This window comes from Propithecus coquereli, unplaced genomic scaffold (genome assembly GCF_000956105.1).
Source record: "Propithecus coquereli isolate 6110/MARCELLA unplaced genomic scaffold, Pcoq_1.0 Scaffold763, whole genome shotgun sequence".
Taxonomy (NCBI): domain Eukaryota; kingdom Metazoa; phylum Chordata; class Mammalia; order Primates; family Indriidae; genus Propithecus; species Propithecus coquereli.
Window position 1 is genome coordinate 449892 of NW_012153763.1, and position 14408 is coordinate 464299.

General features: G+C 53.0%; 1 protein-coding gene across 1 annotated transcript in view; it reads left to right on the forward strand.

The window, feature by feature from the left end:
* SNED1 (sushi, nidogen and EGF-like domains 1) overlaps nucleotides 1-14408 on the forward strand; it is an 84765-nt gene that overhangs the window by 68163 nt on the left and 2194 nt on the right. The window contains exons 29-32 of the mRNA XM_012662415.1: nucleotides 6205-6321; nucleotides 6900-6987; nucleotides 11665-11748; nucleotides 12568-12605. Of these exons, the coding sequence (XP_012517869.1) occupies nucleotides 6205-6321; nucleotides 6900-6987; nucleotides 11665-11748; nucleotides 12568-12604 (326 nt within the window). The 3' untranslated portion in view covers nucleotide 12605. The remainder of the gene's footprint in view (nucleotides 1-6204; nucleotides 6322-6899; nucleotides 6988-11664; nucleotides 11749-12567; nucleotides 12606-14408) is intronic.

Consider the following 14408-nt stretch of genomic DNA (forward strand, 5'->3'; position numbering starts at 1 on the left):
CAACCTCAAACTCCTGGGCTCAAGCAATCCTACTGCCTCAGCCTCCCAAGTAGCTGGGACTACAGGCATGCGCCACCATGCCCGGCTAATTATTTTCTATGTAGATTTTTAGTTGTCCAAATAATTTCTTTCTATTTTTAGTGGAGACGGGGTCTTGCTCTTGTTCAGGCTGGTCTCAAACTCCTGAGCTCAAAGGATCCACCCGCCTCGGCCTCCCAGAGTGCTAGGATTACAGGCGTGAGCCACTGCGCCCGGCCAGTATATACTTTTAAAAATTATATTTCCTGATTATTTATTACTGGAGTACAGATATGTATTTACCTTTGCATACTGTATCCAACCATCTTGCCAAGCTCTCCTGTTCCTGTCATAGATTCTCTGGGGTTTTATATGTATAGAATCGTATCTCTTAAAGGCTTACTTGTTTGCCTTCTAAGCTCAGACCCGATTTTGTTACTAGATAAAGGAGAAGTTAGTTCTGTTTCCTGTGGACACCTGCACCCCAGAGCCCTGTGCCAGCCGCCTTCCCCCGTAGCTCTGCGGGGCTGTCCGTGCTGTCAGTCGAGTGTCCGCACACGCTGGGTCCCTTTCTGGGCTCACGCTTCTGTTCTGCTGTTTTGCCTTCTTCGAGCCAACACCAACCATTGCCATGACGGTGGCGTTAGTCGTCCTTGCTCTGCTGTGGGGCCAGCCCCCCTGCCCTCCAAGAGTCTCAACTATTCTGGGACCTTTGCACATCAGTGAAACTTCAGGATCAGACTGTCAAGTTCCACTAAGTACTTGTTGAGACTTTACTTGGCCACATCTCTGAGGCCCTGTGTGCCTTTAAAATGAGCAGCACTCACACTTGAAGGTTAGTTTGGCTAGGTATGAAATTCTAGGTTTGAATTCCTTTCTCCTTCAGTTCTTCAAATACCAGTCCGTCGTCATCTGTGTCCAGTATTGCTGCCAATCTTGTTCCTATTTCCTTGTAGGATAATCTCCTCCTTCTCCCTAGAGGCTGTTAGACTTTTCTTTCTCAAGGAAAGAGGATCCCCAAAGCACCCCAGAACCCCCAAATCACAGTTAACACTCCTGAGTGGCATTTCCTCACCTAGCGACGATCCAGGTCAGGGCTGCACCTTCGAGCCTGAGGGAGAAGCTCAGGGACAGGAGGTGGGTTCCCGGGATCGTACACCCAGGAGGTCTGGAGCAAAGCAGTGAGTGCTGAGCCCAGTCAGATCATTCCCGTTTTCCCCAGCTTCACGTGGCAGGGCTCTTGACTGTCCCGGTTTTCTCCCCCAGACACCGACGCCAGTGGTCTCAGTCTTGGTGGCTGCCACCCGGGACAGGCGGCAGCCATCTGCAGGCAGCACAGGCAGGGGCAGAGCTCAGGCCACTTTGCTCTGCAATTTTTCCTGGTACAGGAGCAGCCCACTGCCCCCACCCACCCAAAACGGCCTTCTCCGTGTTTTTATGTCTGTGTGAGTGTGTGAAACACTCAGGACTCGGTAGCGATAGCGGCACAGGGTGAGGCTACAGCTCTCTGGGAACCTCCCGCCCTGCAGCTCATGAGCTGGGGCTCAGGGCCCCAGCGGTGAAGAATGGCGCAAGTATCCGTCACAATCTCTGCGGCGTGGCTGCCCCATCCACGGGGTGAGGACTGACGACAAATACTTCGCACACAGCGGTGTTCTGTAGGGCTGCTGTGAGATGTCTCTGGACAATTGTGTAGTGTCTAAAATTCATACGGAATTGCACAGGACCCAGAATAGCAAAAGTAATTCTGACAAAGAGGAGGACTCACACCTCCCAGGGTCAAACGCAGTGCAGAGCAATGGTGATCAAGCAGCGGTGGCTCCGGCTTCAGGATAGGCGTTTAGATAAGTGGAATGAAACTGAGAGTCCAGGAGCAAAACCACACACCTGTGGCAGCTGGTTCTGACAAGGGGGCCCAGACCGTTCAGTGGGGAAGAACAGTCTTCTCAACAGACGGTGCTGGGACGGCTGATCGGCCATATGCAAAAGAGCGAAGCTGGACCCCTACCTCATACACAGATGAACACAATGGACCAAAGACCTAAATGTTAGGAGCTAAACATCGTGTTAGAAGAAAACATGAATAAATCTTCATGACCTTGGATTTGGCAGAGGATTCTTAGATACAACAAAAGTATGAGCAATAATAACAAAAAGATAAACTGCTCTTCATCAAAATTTAAAACTTTTACGCTTCAAAGGACACCGTCAAGGAAATGAAAAGACAGCCCATGGAATGGGAGGAAATATCTGCAAACCATGTATCTGATGAGGGACTTGTACCTAGTATATATAAAGAACTCCTACAACTGAGTAATAAAAATACGACCCAATCTAAAAACGGGCAAGGACCTACAGAGACACTCTCCGAGGAAGACACGCTGATGGCCAGTGAGCTCACGAACAGGCACTGGGCACCACAGGTCAGCAGGAAACACAAGTGGAAGCCGTCGGGAGATGCCACCCTGCACCCATAGGTCGGCTGGAACCGCGAAGCCAGATGGCAGTGGGCCTCGGTGAGGATGTGGGGAACCAGGACCCTCATCCACCGCCGGCAGGAATGTGAAGTGTGCGGCGGCTTTGGGAAGAACAGATGGGCCGCTCCTCCAGTATTAAAAGAACCCAGCCCTAGGTGTGTGCTCAGGAGCAATGAAAACACACGTCCACGCGGGCTCTGTGCACAGATGCTCATAGCAGCATAACACGGTAGCAAAAAGTGGAAACCGCCAAAATGTGCGTCGCTGACGAATGGAAAACCAAGCACGGCGCACCCACTTCATAGACGCTGCTCGACCACCAGAGAGAAAGGAATGAAGTATACACGCCGGGACACGGGTGAACCCTGCAAACATGCTAAGCCAGTCACGAGAAACCACATACGACATGACTCCTTTCGTGTGAAAGTCCAGAACAGGGACATCCGCAGCGACAGAAAGTGGTTGGTTAGGACTGGGCTGGGCATGTGGAGTGGTGACAGCCACAGTACGAGGTTCCTTCTGAGGTGACGAAAATGTTCTGAAATCATGGCGATGGACGCGTGTGTCCATGAAGACACTGACAACTGATGAACTGTACACTTTAAATGGGCAAACTTCGTCACAGAAGTGACATCTCAGTAGAGGCGGTTTTAAACAGTGACGCGCAGAACAGGATTTTCAGTATGTTGTCTTTTGTGCAGGAAAATGGAGAAGGGAAATATGAATTTTTTCTTAAAGAGAAATAAAACTAATGAAATGGTTAACTACATGGGGAAGGAAAGGACAGGGCTTCTCTGAACGTCCCTTGTCTTATAGTTCTGACCTTAGAACCAAGAAAATGTTTATTAAAAGAACAAAAAGAAAAGGCAACACCTAAAAATTGAAAACAAACTGAAACAAATGAACCCATTTATCGTGCTGACGGCATAACCGTGCGGGGAAAAGCAGCCTCTCAAGCAGTTTTTTTTTTGAGACAAGAGTGTCGCTTTGTTGCCCGGGCTAGAGTTGAGTACCATGGCGTCAGCCTAGCTCACAACAACCTCAAACTCCTGGGCTCAAGCAATCCTTCTGCCTCAGCCTCCCGAGTAGCTGGGACTACAGGCATGCGCCACCATGCCCGGCTAATTTTTTCTATATATATATATTTTTAGTTGTCCAGATCATTTCCTTCTATTTGTTAGTAGAGACGGGGTCTCGCTCTTGCTCAGGCTGGTCTCGAACTCCTGACCTTGAGCGATCCACCCGCCTCGGCCTCCCAGAGTGCTAGGATTACAGGCGTGAGCCACCGCGCCCGGCCTCTCAAGCAGTTTTAACGGAGCGGTCTAACGACTCACCGCCCGCGGGACAGAGTCTAAGGATGAAAAGCATTGCCGGGACATTTTAGCTGCCCTCAGTGATCTTGAAGTCAACAGTGATACTGGTATTGTTATTCTGAAACTAGTACATGTATATTGCAGGATGAAGAAAATAATTACGTTGATGCCACCAAGATTTTCAGCGTAAAGAAATAAAAATATAAAATCAAGGAAGTTAAAAACCTTGTTTTTTAATTTAATTCTGTTATTTGGACTGGAAATATTGGTATAAACACATGGTTGGTCTGCGTTTTGAAAATCGAATTTCCCAGTCCTGTTCCTGGAGCGGTGACGCCCCAGCAGCAGTGCGCGCCATGAGCACCCAGACTGCGAGCTCCGGGCTTTGCTCTCACAAAGGAACCGGGATCTCTGGAGAAACGGCTGATTCCGAGACTGAAGCAGGATTGGACAAAGCAATCCCAGGACACACTGTGTAGAAAGCAAGCTTCAGAAACAACCGGGACTGTGTCCAGAGGACAGAGCAGCCAACCCGAAAGGGCTGCTCCCGGCCAGAGATGGAATAATTTGAGCATCAAGAAAACCAGTGACGGCAACGTGCTGAAACCCGTCAAGTACACAGGAATCGACATGGTCACCATGACGCTCGCAAGAAGGAACAGCTTGTCGGTCAACTCTAGAGCGTGCTGGGGACCGATGCATCTGCAGGCGTACTCACGAAGGAGAAGGCGTGCACACTCCTGCCTGAACTGTGAGGCCCGCAGTTCAGGGTGGCCCTGAGGGGCTGAAGGAAAGCCTGTCCTCTCAGATGACTCTGCAGCTGGCCAGGGCAGAGTCAGACCTGGTGAGGGGACGGACCTCGGATCAGGGACCCCGATGGCTGCTCCAACCACAGGCGCGACCAAGGCCTGTGGGGACTTTACTGCGGACTGATCAGGCCTCACATCACCAGAGCGGGACTCAGACGCATCCCACAGCCCGGCGTGGCTGGCGGTGCCTGAGCTTCCGCGTAAGGCAGCCCTGCAGAGACCCTCCGAACCTGGATCCGACTGGCTCTGTCAAATTGACAGGGAACGCGGGCGGGAAAAAGTCGATGCCACAAGTACGCAACGGGTCAGACCAGGAGAGGAACTCTAAGGACAGATGACCTTGATTGTTCAGTAAATAGAGAGGGAGAAGGTTGAAGGGCGTAGGTTAAGAGAGATTCGAGATACATCAAGGCAAGCTGTTGATTCTGCAAGCTCAGCCCCACCTGGATTAGACCAGCTGTGAAGGACATTTTAAGATGATGGGAGAAATGTGAACATGGTCTAGGACATCACGCGACATTGAGGAACTACTGCTAATTGATAATGTAGCATTGCGGTTACGTGAAGTATCGGATACCTCCCGGGGTGTTCACAGGGGAAATGGTGAGTGTGTCTGAACTGCTTTGAGTCTTCAGCAAGAGCAAGACAGGGGGACGAGCGATGGAAGCAGACAGGACTGGCCAGTTTTGTCACCACCGAAGCGGAGTGCGGGGTGGTGGTGGGGGGGGGGTTCTTCATACTTCACATGTCCTGGCTTTGAAAATTTTCACAATAAAAGGTTTTGTTTAAGGCCCACGACTCATTTTCAGCACATCAGGAAAGACAAAAAGATAAAGACAGTCCCAGGGGACAAAGCGGGGGGAGAAAGGAGAAAGGGAAACAGACCCAGAGAGGAAGGAGGGGACCAGCCCGGAGAGACACCGAGGGCCAGTGCTGGGACGGCACTCACAGTGGGGTGCCGAGTTAGGTGGGGGGCTGGCCCGGCTCGGTGTTAGATGACGTGGGGCAGACGCAATTCTCACCCTCCTGTTTCTCAGTGTTTTTAAGTTAGAAAGTAAAACAACAGGGATCTTGACAAAGCTAGAAAAAATGACGCGCTCACGCCAGAGTGAGGTGAGGGAGCTGTGGGGCCCAGGCACCGCCGTCCTGAAGACATAGCCGGCTCCGCCCAGAGGCTGCCTGGGGCTGGAGGACCAAGTGGGTCCAGGTTCCCAGTGGGAGAAACCCTGTGTGGGGACAAAGCCAGCAGCAAGCAGGCGGGGGCCGCAGGCCAGTGGGGGCTCGGCACCGAGGGTCCTGCTCCCCACTCCTCCCTCCCTGCCTTCCTTGTCATGAGGCCAGGGCTGGGCATGCTGAGGCCTGTCTTTTCCCCTCTGCTCTCTTCATACTCCTGAAATGGGACCACCCTGTAGGGCCCAGCGGTGTTTGGGAGCCACAGTGGGAAGGGGGACAGGCCTGTCACTGCAGAGACAGCGGCCGCCCTGCATCTCGGGTCGGGTCAGGGCACGGAGGAGACAGCGACAGGTCCCTGTGAGCGGGCCTTCCCTGGGGGTCCCAGTGACTAAACTCCGTGGCCTCTGTTTCCAGATGCCCCGGGGAACTGCTCAGAAAACCCCTGTCGGAACGGAGGCACCTGTGTGCCGGGCGCCGGCACCCACCGCTGCGACTGCGGGCCGGGGTTCAAAGGCAGGCGCTGCGAGCTCGGTAAGTCAGGGCTTGGCCTCGGGACACCCGTCGTGACAACCGGTGGCTCGGCCCCAGGACCACCAGGCCACGGGTGGGTTTGCCATGGGGGCCTCCAGATGGTGAGACGCCAGGACAGGGCCTGAGACTTCTGAGTGCCAGGCAGGGAGGCCGGTGGGTGGGGGGGACCTCACAGATGACCTGTGAGCCGCCGGGGATGGCACTGCCGCTGGAGAACCAGACGGAAGGTGCCGCCGGTAACGGGCCTCAGAACAGCCCCGCACGAGGGGGGCAGCTGCAGGGGAGGGCAGTGGGGTCGGGGGAGAAGGAGCAACACTGGTCTGAGCACGAGAGGTGGGGGGGCTCCCACCCTCATCTTTTAATCCCGAGGCCCCTCCTGCCTTCAGAGGGACCAGCTGTGGGCTGCAAGGATGGCCCCGGCCACGGAGGCCCACGGCTGCGAGCACCCTGGGGATGGGGCGTCTGGCTCAGGAAGCAGCCGGTGCAGTCCCCGGGCCCAGGCAGGGGCCTCCCGTGGGGGGTGGGGGGAGAGCAGCCGCAGCAGGCAGCTCCTCATCCGCCTTCTCCTCTGGCCACAGCCTGTAAGAAGGTGCCCCGCCCCTGCACGCGGCTGTTCTCCGAGACAAAGTCCTTTCCGGTCTGGGAGGGAGGCGTCTGTCACCACATGTAAGTTGGCTCCTGTCCTCAGCCTTGCCGCACTCGGAGCGTGTTCCTGACTTTTCAAAGTGCTTTCTCAGAGTCTGGCCCACCCAGCCCTGAGCAGGGATGTGGTCACAGTCACACAAAGGACTTGTTGTGACCGCCAGTTCCCTTCACGTGACACAGCGGGAGAGGGAGGCAGAAAGACGGAATAACCGCCCAGGTCCATGCAGCTCGGGGGCAGTGGCTGAGGAGGAGCCGAGCCCGGGCTCCCTGCCCGCGGGCCTGCCTTCCCCACACCCGGAGCAGCCCGGCCCCAGCCCCGGTGGAGGGCAAGCTCTCATGGACACGACCTTCCTCTCGTCCCTTCCTTAGAGCCCCCTGGAAAACGCACAGCATGTGAGAACATCAGTCCCAGTTCTGCCATGAACTCATGACGTGTCCCTGGGCAAATCACTCGTGCCTCAGTTTCCCCACCTGTAAAATGGGCAGCAGAGGGAGAGTTGCCTTGCTTATCTCTCAGGGCCTTTCTTGCTAACTTTCTGTGACTCGGTGGGTCACACGACCAATTTAGTCAACAGCAAACTTGCTGAGCACCTACTGTGTGCAGGCCCTCTTCTAGATGCTCAGCCACATCAGTGAGCAGAACAGACCAAAGTTCTGCCCTGGGGACCCTTACGTTCCAGACGGGGGGACAGACGAGAGAGAGAGAGCATCCGTGTGTCACGTGGTGCCGCGGCTGGTGCTGAGAGCCAGGGAAGAAGAAAGAGTCGAACGGGGGAGACCAGGAGAGCCAGCGGTGGGGTGGAGGGCAGGCCAGCGTGGTGACGGACAGGAGGGAAGAACACTCCCGTCAGTATCAGGGACCAAGCCCTGCGTCCGAGCGTGCCTGGCACGTCTGGGGAAGGGGGAAGAGGCCAGCAGGGCTGGGGCCACGCAAGCAAGGTGGAGAGCGGCGGAGGGTGAGGGGCCTGGGAGACCCTCAGGAGACTCTGTCGCTTGTTCTCCGCGAAATGGGGAGCAACCGAAGGGTCCCAAGCAGGGGAGGGTCACATTTGCCGACATTCCTAAAGACCACGCTGCAGGCTCCGTGGGGATGGATGTGGGAGGGAAAGGACAGAACCTCAGTGGAGCCTGGGCATGGAGTCAGGCTCGACGCCTAGCGGGGACACACACGAGACACTGGTCCAGCCAGGACTGGGGCTGCGTTGGCAGGCACGGAATTGGGGTGCTGTGCAGCGGCCACATCCACAGACCCACGCTCTTCCAGCCGTGCCAGTTACATCAGTGCCCGCTGGCGACCGCCAGGCACATGTGTGTTAGGTGCCCACCGTGTGCCTGCTGGCGACTGCCAGGCACATGTGTGTTAGGTGCCCACCGTGTGCCCGCTGGCGACCGCCAGGCACATGTGTGTTAGGTGCCCACCGAGTACCCAACAGGGAGCTCCTTCACTTACCAAAAGCTTTCTATCCTTTCACAGTCAACCTATCTGCATATTTAAAGGGACTTTCTCATATTTAACAGATAGTGGGGTCTTGCTTTATATCCAGTCTGATGATCTCTGTCTTTTATTGGAGTTTAGGCCATTCACATTAATTGCATTTAACATAACGATTGACGTGCCTGGTTTAAATCTACCACACTACTATTTGTTTTCAATTTTTCCCATCTGCTTTTGTTACTTTTTCTCTTTTCCTGCCTAATTTTGGATTAAATAGTTCTAGGGATTCCATTTTACCTCTACTGTTGGCTTATTGGTTACACTTTGGTTCACTTTTTAGCGGTTGCTCTAGGATCTACCACATGCATCTTCAGCTGATCACAGTACACCTCTAATCACTGTCATGCAACTTCATGTGACATCAGACTCTCAGCAGCACACCGGCTCCCACCTTCCCTCCCACCCTTCGAGTTACCATCGCCGGACCTTCTACTTGCACGTACGCCGCGAATGCGCCGTGCTGTCTGTGCTCTCGGCAGATGCTCACTTTCTAAGTGCCGACAGTGAACAGTCTTCCGTGCTTACCGCACGTCTGCCGTCTGAGCACCGCTCTCTCCTTCGTGCAGATCTGCGATTCCACGTGGTGACATTCCTACGGCACAGGTCGCGGGTAATGAATTCTCCGCTTCTGTCTAAAAGGGTTTTCATTTCACCTTCATTTTTGAGGGATCATTTAGCGAATACAGAGTTTCTGGTGGACAGCTGCGTTTTTTCCTTGAAAGATGGAAACTTGAAAGATGCCATTCCTTCGTCTTCCAGTGTGCGCGGCTTCAGATGAGAAGACGGCAGTCTTTCCCATCTCTGTTCCCATGTGTGTACCGTGTCCTCCCACCCCGGTGGCTGCTTTTACATTTTCTCTTTCTGGTTTTTTTTTTTTTTATTTTCTACATAATTTATTGTGGTGTTAATTAGTAACATCAAGTAAACATTCATTTTCATCACTTGCTTCTGTTCATCTGTTTTCCTGAACATTTTTCTTTCCTTCTTCCAAAATGTTGCTGCCACACTCGAGGCGACAAAGTGCTTTTGAAAACCACAGCTGAAGGACATCCACCCGCGGCCACCTCTGTGCTCCGCACGTGCAGTGGTGGTCCTGGTTTTTCACTGCCAGCTTCTATGAGTTTTTGCAAAACATTTGTCACAATGACCTTCATACACCTTCAAAACTCACAGACTCTACCACCCCTCCCGGGCACACAGGCTCAGCCGCCGTCCCACCGGTGTAACCGTTTGTCTCTGGTTTTGGACAATTATGATGTGCTTTGCTGTAGCTGTGTGTTTTTATTCTCTGGAATTTGTTAAGCTTCTTGGATTTCTGGATTTTTTAGCTTCTGTCAAATTCAGAGACATCTGTCCATTATTTCTTCATGTATTTTTTCTGTCCCTCCACTTCTCCCCTCGCCTCTGGGACTCCAGCTGTGCCCGTGTCCCGCAGGTCGCTGCCGCTCTTCCCAAATTTTTCAGTCTTTTTTCTCTCTGCTCTTCGTTTTCGATAGATTCTATTGCAGTGCATTCAAGGCTATCGATTTTTTCTTTTGCAGTATCTCATCTACCATTAATCCTATTCAATAAAATTTTCATTTCAGACACTATGTTTTACCATGTCTAGAAGTCCCATTTAGTTCTCTCCTAGATCGCCCATTTCTCTGTCATTATGTGTGTATTTTCCTTTAGATCACTGGACACGTAGACCCAATTTATAACAGATATTTGAAGGTCTTGTTTGTTATTTCTGTCATCATTCTCATTTCTGCGTCTTTTTCTATTGAATTATTTTTCTCCAAGTTATGGGTAACTTTTTCTTTTTATGATTCTTTGAATGTCTTATAATTTTTTTATTGGATGCTGCACATTATAAATTTTATGTTACTGAGTGCTAGATTTTTTTTTTGTATTCTTTTCAAGAACGTTGTTTTTCTTCTGCAAGGCGGTTACCTGAGTATGGTTTGTGCCTTTTGAGAGTTGTCTGGAGTAGCCTTTACTCTGGGGTGAATGTGGCCCACTTCGACGGCACGGTCTTTCTGGGGTTTCCGTGAACAGGCTGTTATCAGACAAGCTCTCTCTGCTTGGGCTCTGGGAACTGTTCAGCTCCTCAGAGGTTCTTTGCCCGGCCACACAGGGTTTCACCCTGTGCTCGCACAGCTTAATCTTCATCCACGGGGACCCTTGTGCAGATTTCTGGACTCTTCCTCTGCTCAGCTTCCCCTCTCCAGTGTTCTGCCCCACGAACGACAGCTGCCTCTGCTCCACAACTCCAGTCGGTCCTCAGCGCCGCGTGGCCGCTGCTTGGATCCCTCCTTTCTGCAACGCCGTCCTCGCAGGGCTCCGGGCTGAATTCTAGGCTGGTCACGGGCTCGTCTCGTTTGTTTCTCTTCTCTTAGGGATCACAGTCCTGCACTGTTTTCTAACATCTGAAGATAGTTACTTCCCATATTTTGTCCAGTTCTCTTTTTGTTCACATTGGGAGGTTAATTCCAGCCTGTTACTGTCTCATGGCCAGAAGTAGAAATCTTACCGTGGGTTTGAAACCCTAAAGGTTGTGCCACACTTAGCATATGAATTGGAGCATCACCCACTGAACTCCCTGCGTTTCCCTTTTAAACAGCTCTGACATTTCAGAGCCTTGACAAGAGCCAGAACACCTTCTACTCGTGCTTATCCGCAAACCTGTGAGAGACGTGGTGTGAGTAATTCCCATTTTACACAAAACCGAGGCTTAAAGCCTCAAGAGTCCCCCAGTTAATGAAGGGAAGAGGCAGGGCTCGAAATCAGGCCTCTGCTCCGCGGCGCGCACACCCGCAGCCCTGGGCTTCTCGAGCTTCTCCACAGACGACCCATGAAGCAGAAGCGTGGGTCAGACCTCCCCAGGGCCTTGGGCCACGTGGCTGCCTCAAGCAAAGACATGTCTTTGAAATTTCCCATTTTATCTTTTAATATCATAGGACTTTGTCTGTGCTCATCGAAATGCACACTAAAATGGATATCCTTTATGTGTATCATGCACCAGTAAACTTTTTAAAAAATCACAGGACCTTTATGTTGGACATTTTAATACACCGATAGGAGGCAATATTTAATCAAGAAAATAATGGCTCTTCCCTCAAACACCGTCATGTTCCCCGGGGGTCCACACAGCCGAGGTTAATCAGTGGGCAACGTTCTGCTTCCCCGTCTGGTTTTACAAACCTTTCTTGTGACGACAGGTACAAAAGAGTCTACAAAGTTCACCAAGACGTCTGCTTCAAAGAGAGCTGTGAGAGCACAAGCCTCAGGAAAACCCCAAACAGGTGCCGTCTCGGGGAGCCCCTGCGTGTCCTGCACGGGGGGCGCAGGGTGATGGGGTGGCCCTGGGGGCTGAGTGCCGTGGGATGTGCAGGCTGAGCCCGGACATCCGTGTGCCCGGACACGCGGCCCCGTGCAGCCATGCTCTGCTCAGGAGCTGTGTGTCCCTGTGTTGTGCGTGTGAACACGCATGGATGGGTACAGCTGGGCATGCTGGCTGGGGAGTCTCCCGGGTCACGCGTGTTCACACAGAACACGGTGCTACCACTGGGAAGAACAGCATGTTACTGACACCCAAGCATACGGAAATACAGTAAACCTCTGTTTACTTTTATGCACTCACACCCAAGGTCTTTCCCCAAAGGGTTCAAAGTCATCACAATTATTACTGTCTGGGTTCCACTAAAAGCTGTGTCCAAGAACATTAAATGCTTTCAAAACAACAGAGTCCGAACCTCAGTCACAGTCTTCATAGACCCGTGACCACCACATGCTCGTTTCGCATCATGCAGTGTCCAGGCGGGGCAGCAGCGGCAGCAACGCTGGACCTCAGCACGCTACCTGCCCCTTCCCTACGGTAGCTCCCGCCCTCTTGCCCGCACGCCCTTCTCTCCCCGCCATAGCACACACGCAGCCAGCTGCCATCCACGAGCCAGGCGGATGCACACGCACCAAAACGCTCGTGTCCGTGCCGGGGTCTGCACTCATGGTGTCCCCCACGCTGGAATGCGTGTGAGCTAAGGACAGATCTCAGCAGGCATCCTGCAGGATTCGAGGTACACAAGTCTCTTTTTCATTAAGCCACTATTCTCTAATTATTTCAGGAAACAGAGTAAGAGTCAAACACTGGAGAAATCTTAAGGTACGTGCCCCCACCGCTCCCCGACTGCCTGCCACAGAGCCGCTGGGAAGGGGGAGGCGGCCCTGTCCAGCCTGGGCTCTTCGGGCACGTCCGCCTTCACCCCGAGCACCACTGCAGAAAGCCCGGTGTGTGCCGCTGTGCCGCAAACCAGGAGGGTTTCAGAATTCCCCAGCGGGGAAAAGACGTAAGCTTGGTCTAGCCACTGACAAACACATCTTCGAGTGGAAATGAGGCTCTCTGGGGGTGGGGACAGATGCCACTCTCTCGAGGGAAACGGGGCCAAGAGCCCTTCTGCTGAGCTGCAGGGGGAGGAGAGAGGGAAGGTGGGCACTCAGAGGCTGGAAGACACCTGGCACCGGGAGGCAGGCGGGGCTGAGGGGGTGGCAGGGCCGGGGAGGATTTCAGGGAGTGCCTCCCAGACCCTGTGAACGGCACCCTATTGGGAGAAAACCGGGATGGGGCCCTGATCACATAACACAAAACGTCCCGAAGACTGTCTCCTGCTAGGAGAGTCGCAGAGGACACGGGGCTCCCAGTCGCAAACCCCGAAATGAAAGAAACGTTCCAGCTGTGTTTCTGTTCAGTTCAGCGTTCCCTAAACGTTTTTGGCAACCAACCGCCATCCTGCCCGCCTCCCCACACACAAACTCTGCTGAATCGTAAAGAATGCTGGTTTTCTTCAGGACACTTGGAAACCGCTGGATTATGCCACACAAACCCATCGACAGCCTGCAGTCAGTTTCGCGCTGACCGAAACTTCTTCTCAACGTGTCACCAGGAACGAAAGGCGCGTTCTCGCTGGCCGGAGACGGCTCCTGCTCACACGCCTTAGAGGAGCCCGCGCTGTCTTCCTGGTGCCGCGGGAGAGGAGTGCGGGCCTCACAGAACCGCATCTTCTCACACGGCTGAGGAAATAAGGGAAACGTCACTCGGAGACCTTTAAAAACAAGCGGAAGGAAGGGAGCGTTCCATGCCCAGGTTCACGCGAGGAAGAGCTCCCCCGCCAGCCGGGAGGGAAGGCCAGGGCTAGAGCTCTGCGGGCATCAGAAACCCAGGCTCTTAAAGCTGGCCGGTGAGATCCGGCGTTCCCAGTGTGGAGAGTCTCTCCGTGATAGACGGTGGCTGACGGCACGGCTCCTGCTCCCCGGCACCGCGCCCTCCACGGACACACCGCAAAGCACACCCCGAGGCTGGCAAGCCATTTACTACAGTCATGCGTCACTGAACTATGGGACATGTTCTGAGACGTGTTACTAGGCAGTTGCGTCGAGCAGGAACACAAGAACACGTGCACAGCCCTAGATGATACAGCCCACTACACGCCTAGGCGGTATGACAGAGCCTGTTGTTCCCGGGAGACACACCTGTGCAGCGTGATGCTGCACCGAACACTGCAGGCGGCGGTAACACAATGCAAAGTGTCTGTGTATCTAAACGCAGAACAGGCGCAGCAAAAATACAACAGAAAAGATGAAAAATGGTGCACCTGTGTAGGGCACCTGCCGTGCGTGGAGCTTGCAGGAGAGGAAGTTGCCTGAGTGGGAGTGGAGGCCCGGGACAGCGCCGTGCGCTGCTGCAGACTCTGCAAACACTATACACTTAGGCTACCTACACGACATTTATAAAAAATACAATTTTTCTCTTTCTTCAATAACAGGTTAACCTAAGCTTACGTTATAACCTTTTTAATTTCTTTTAGCCTTTTGACTCTTGTAATAACACTTAGCTTAAAACACATTGTACAGCTGTACAAAGATATTTTTCCTTTCTTTATACCCTTATTCTACAAGAATTTTCCTATTT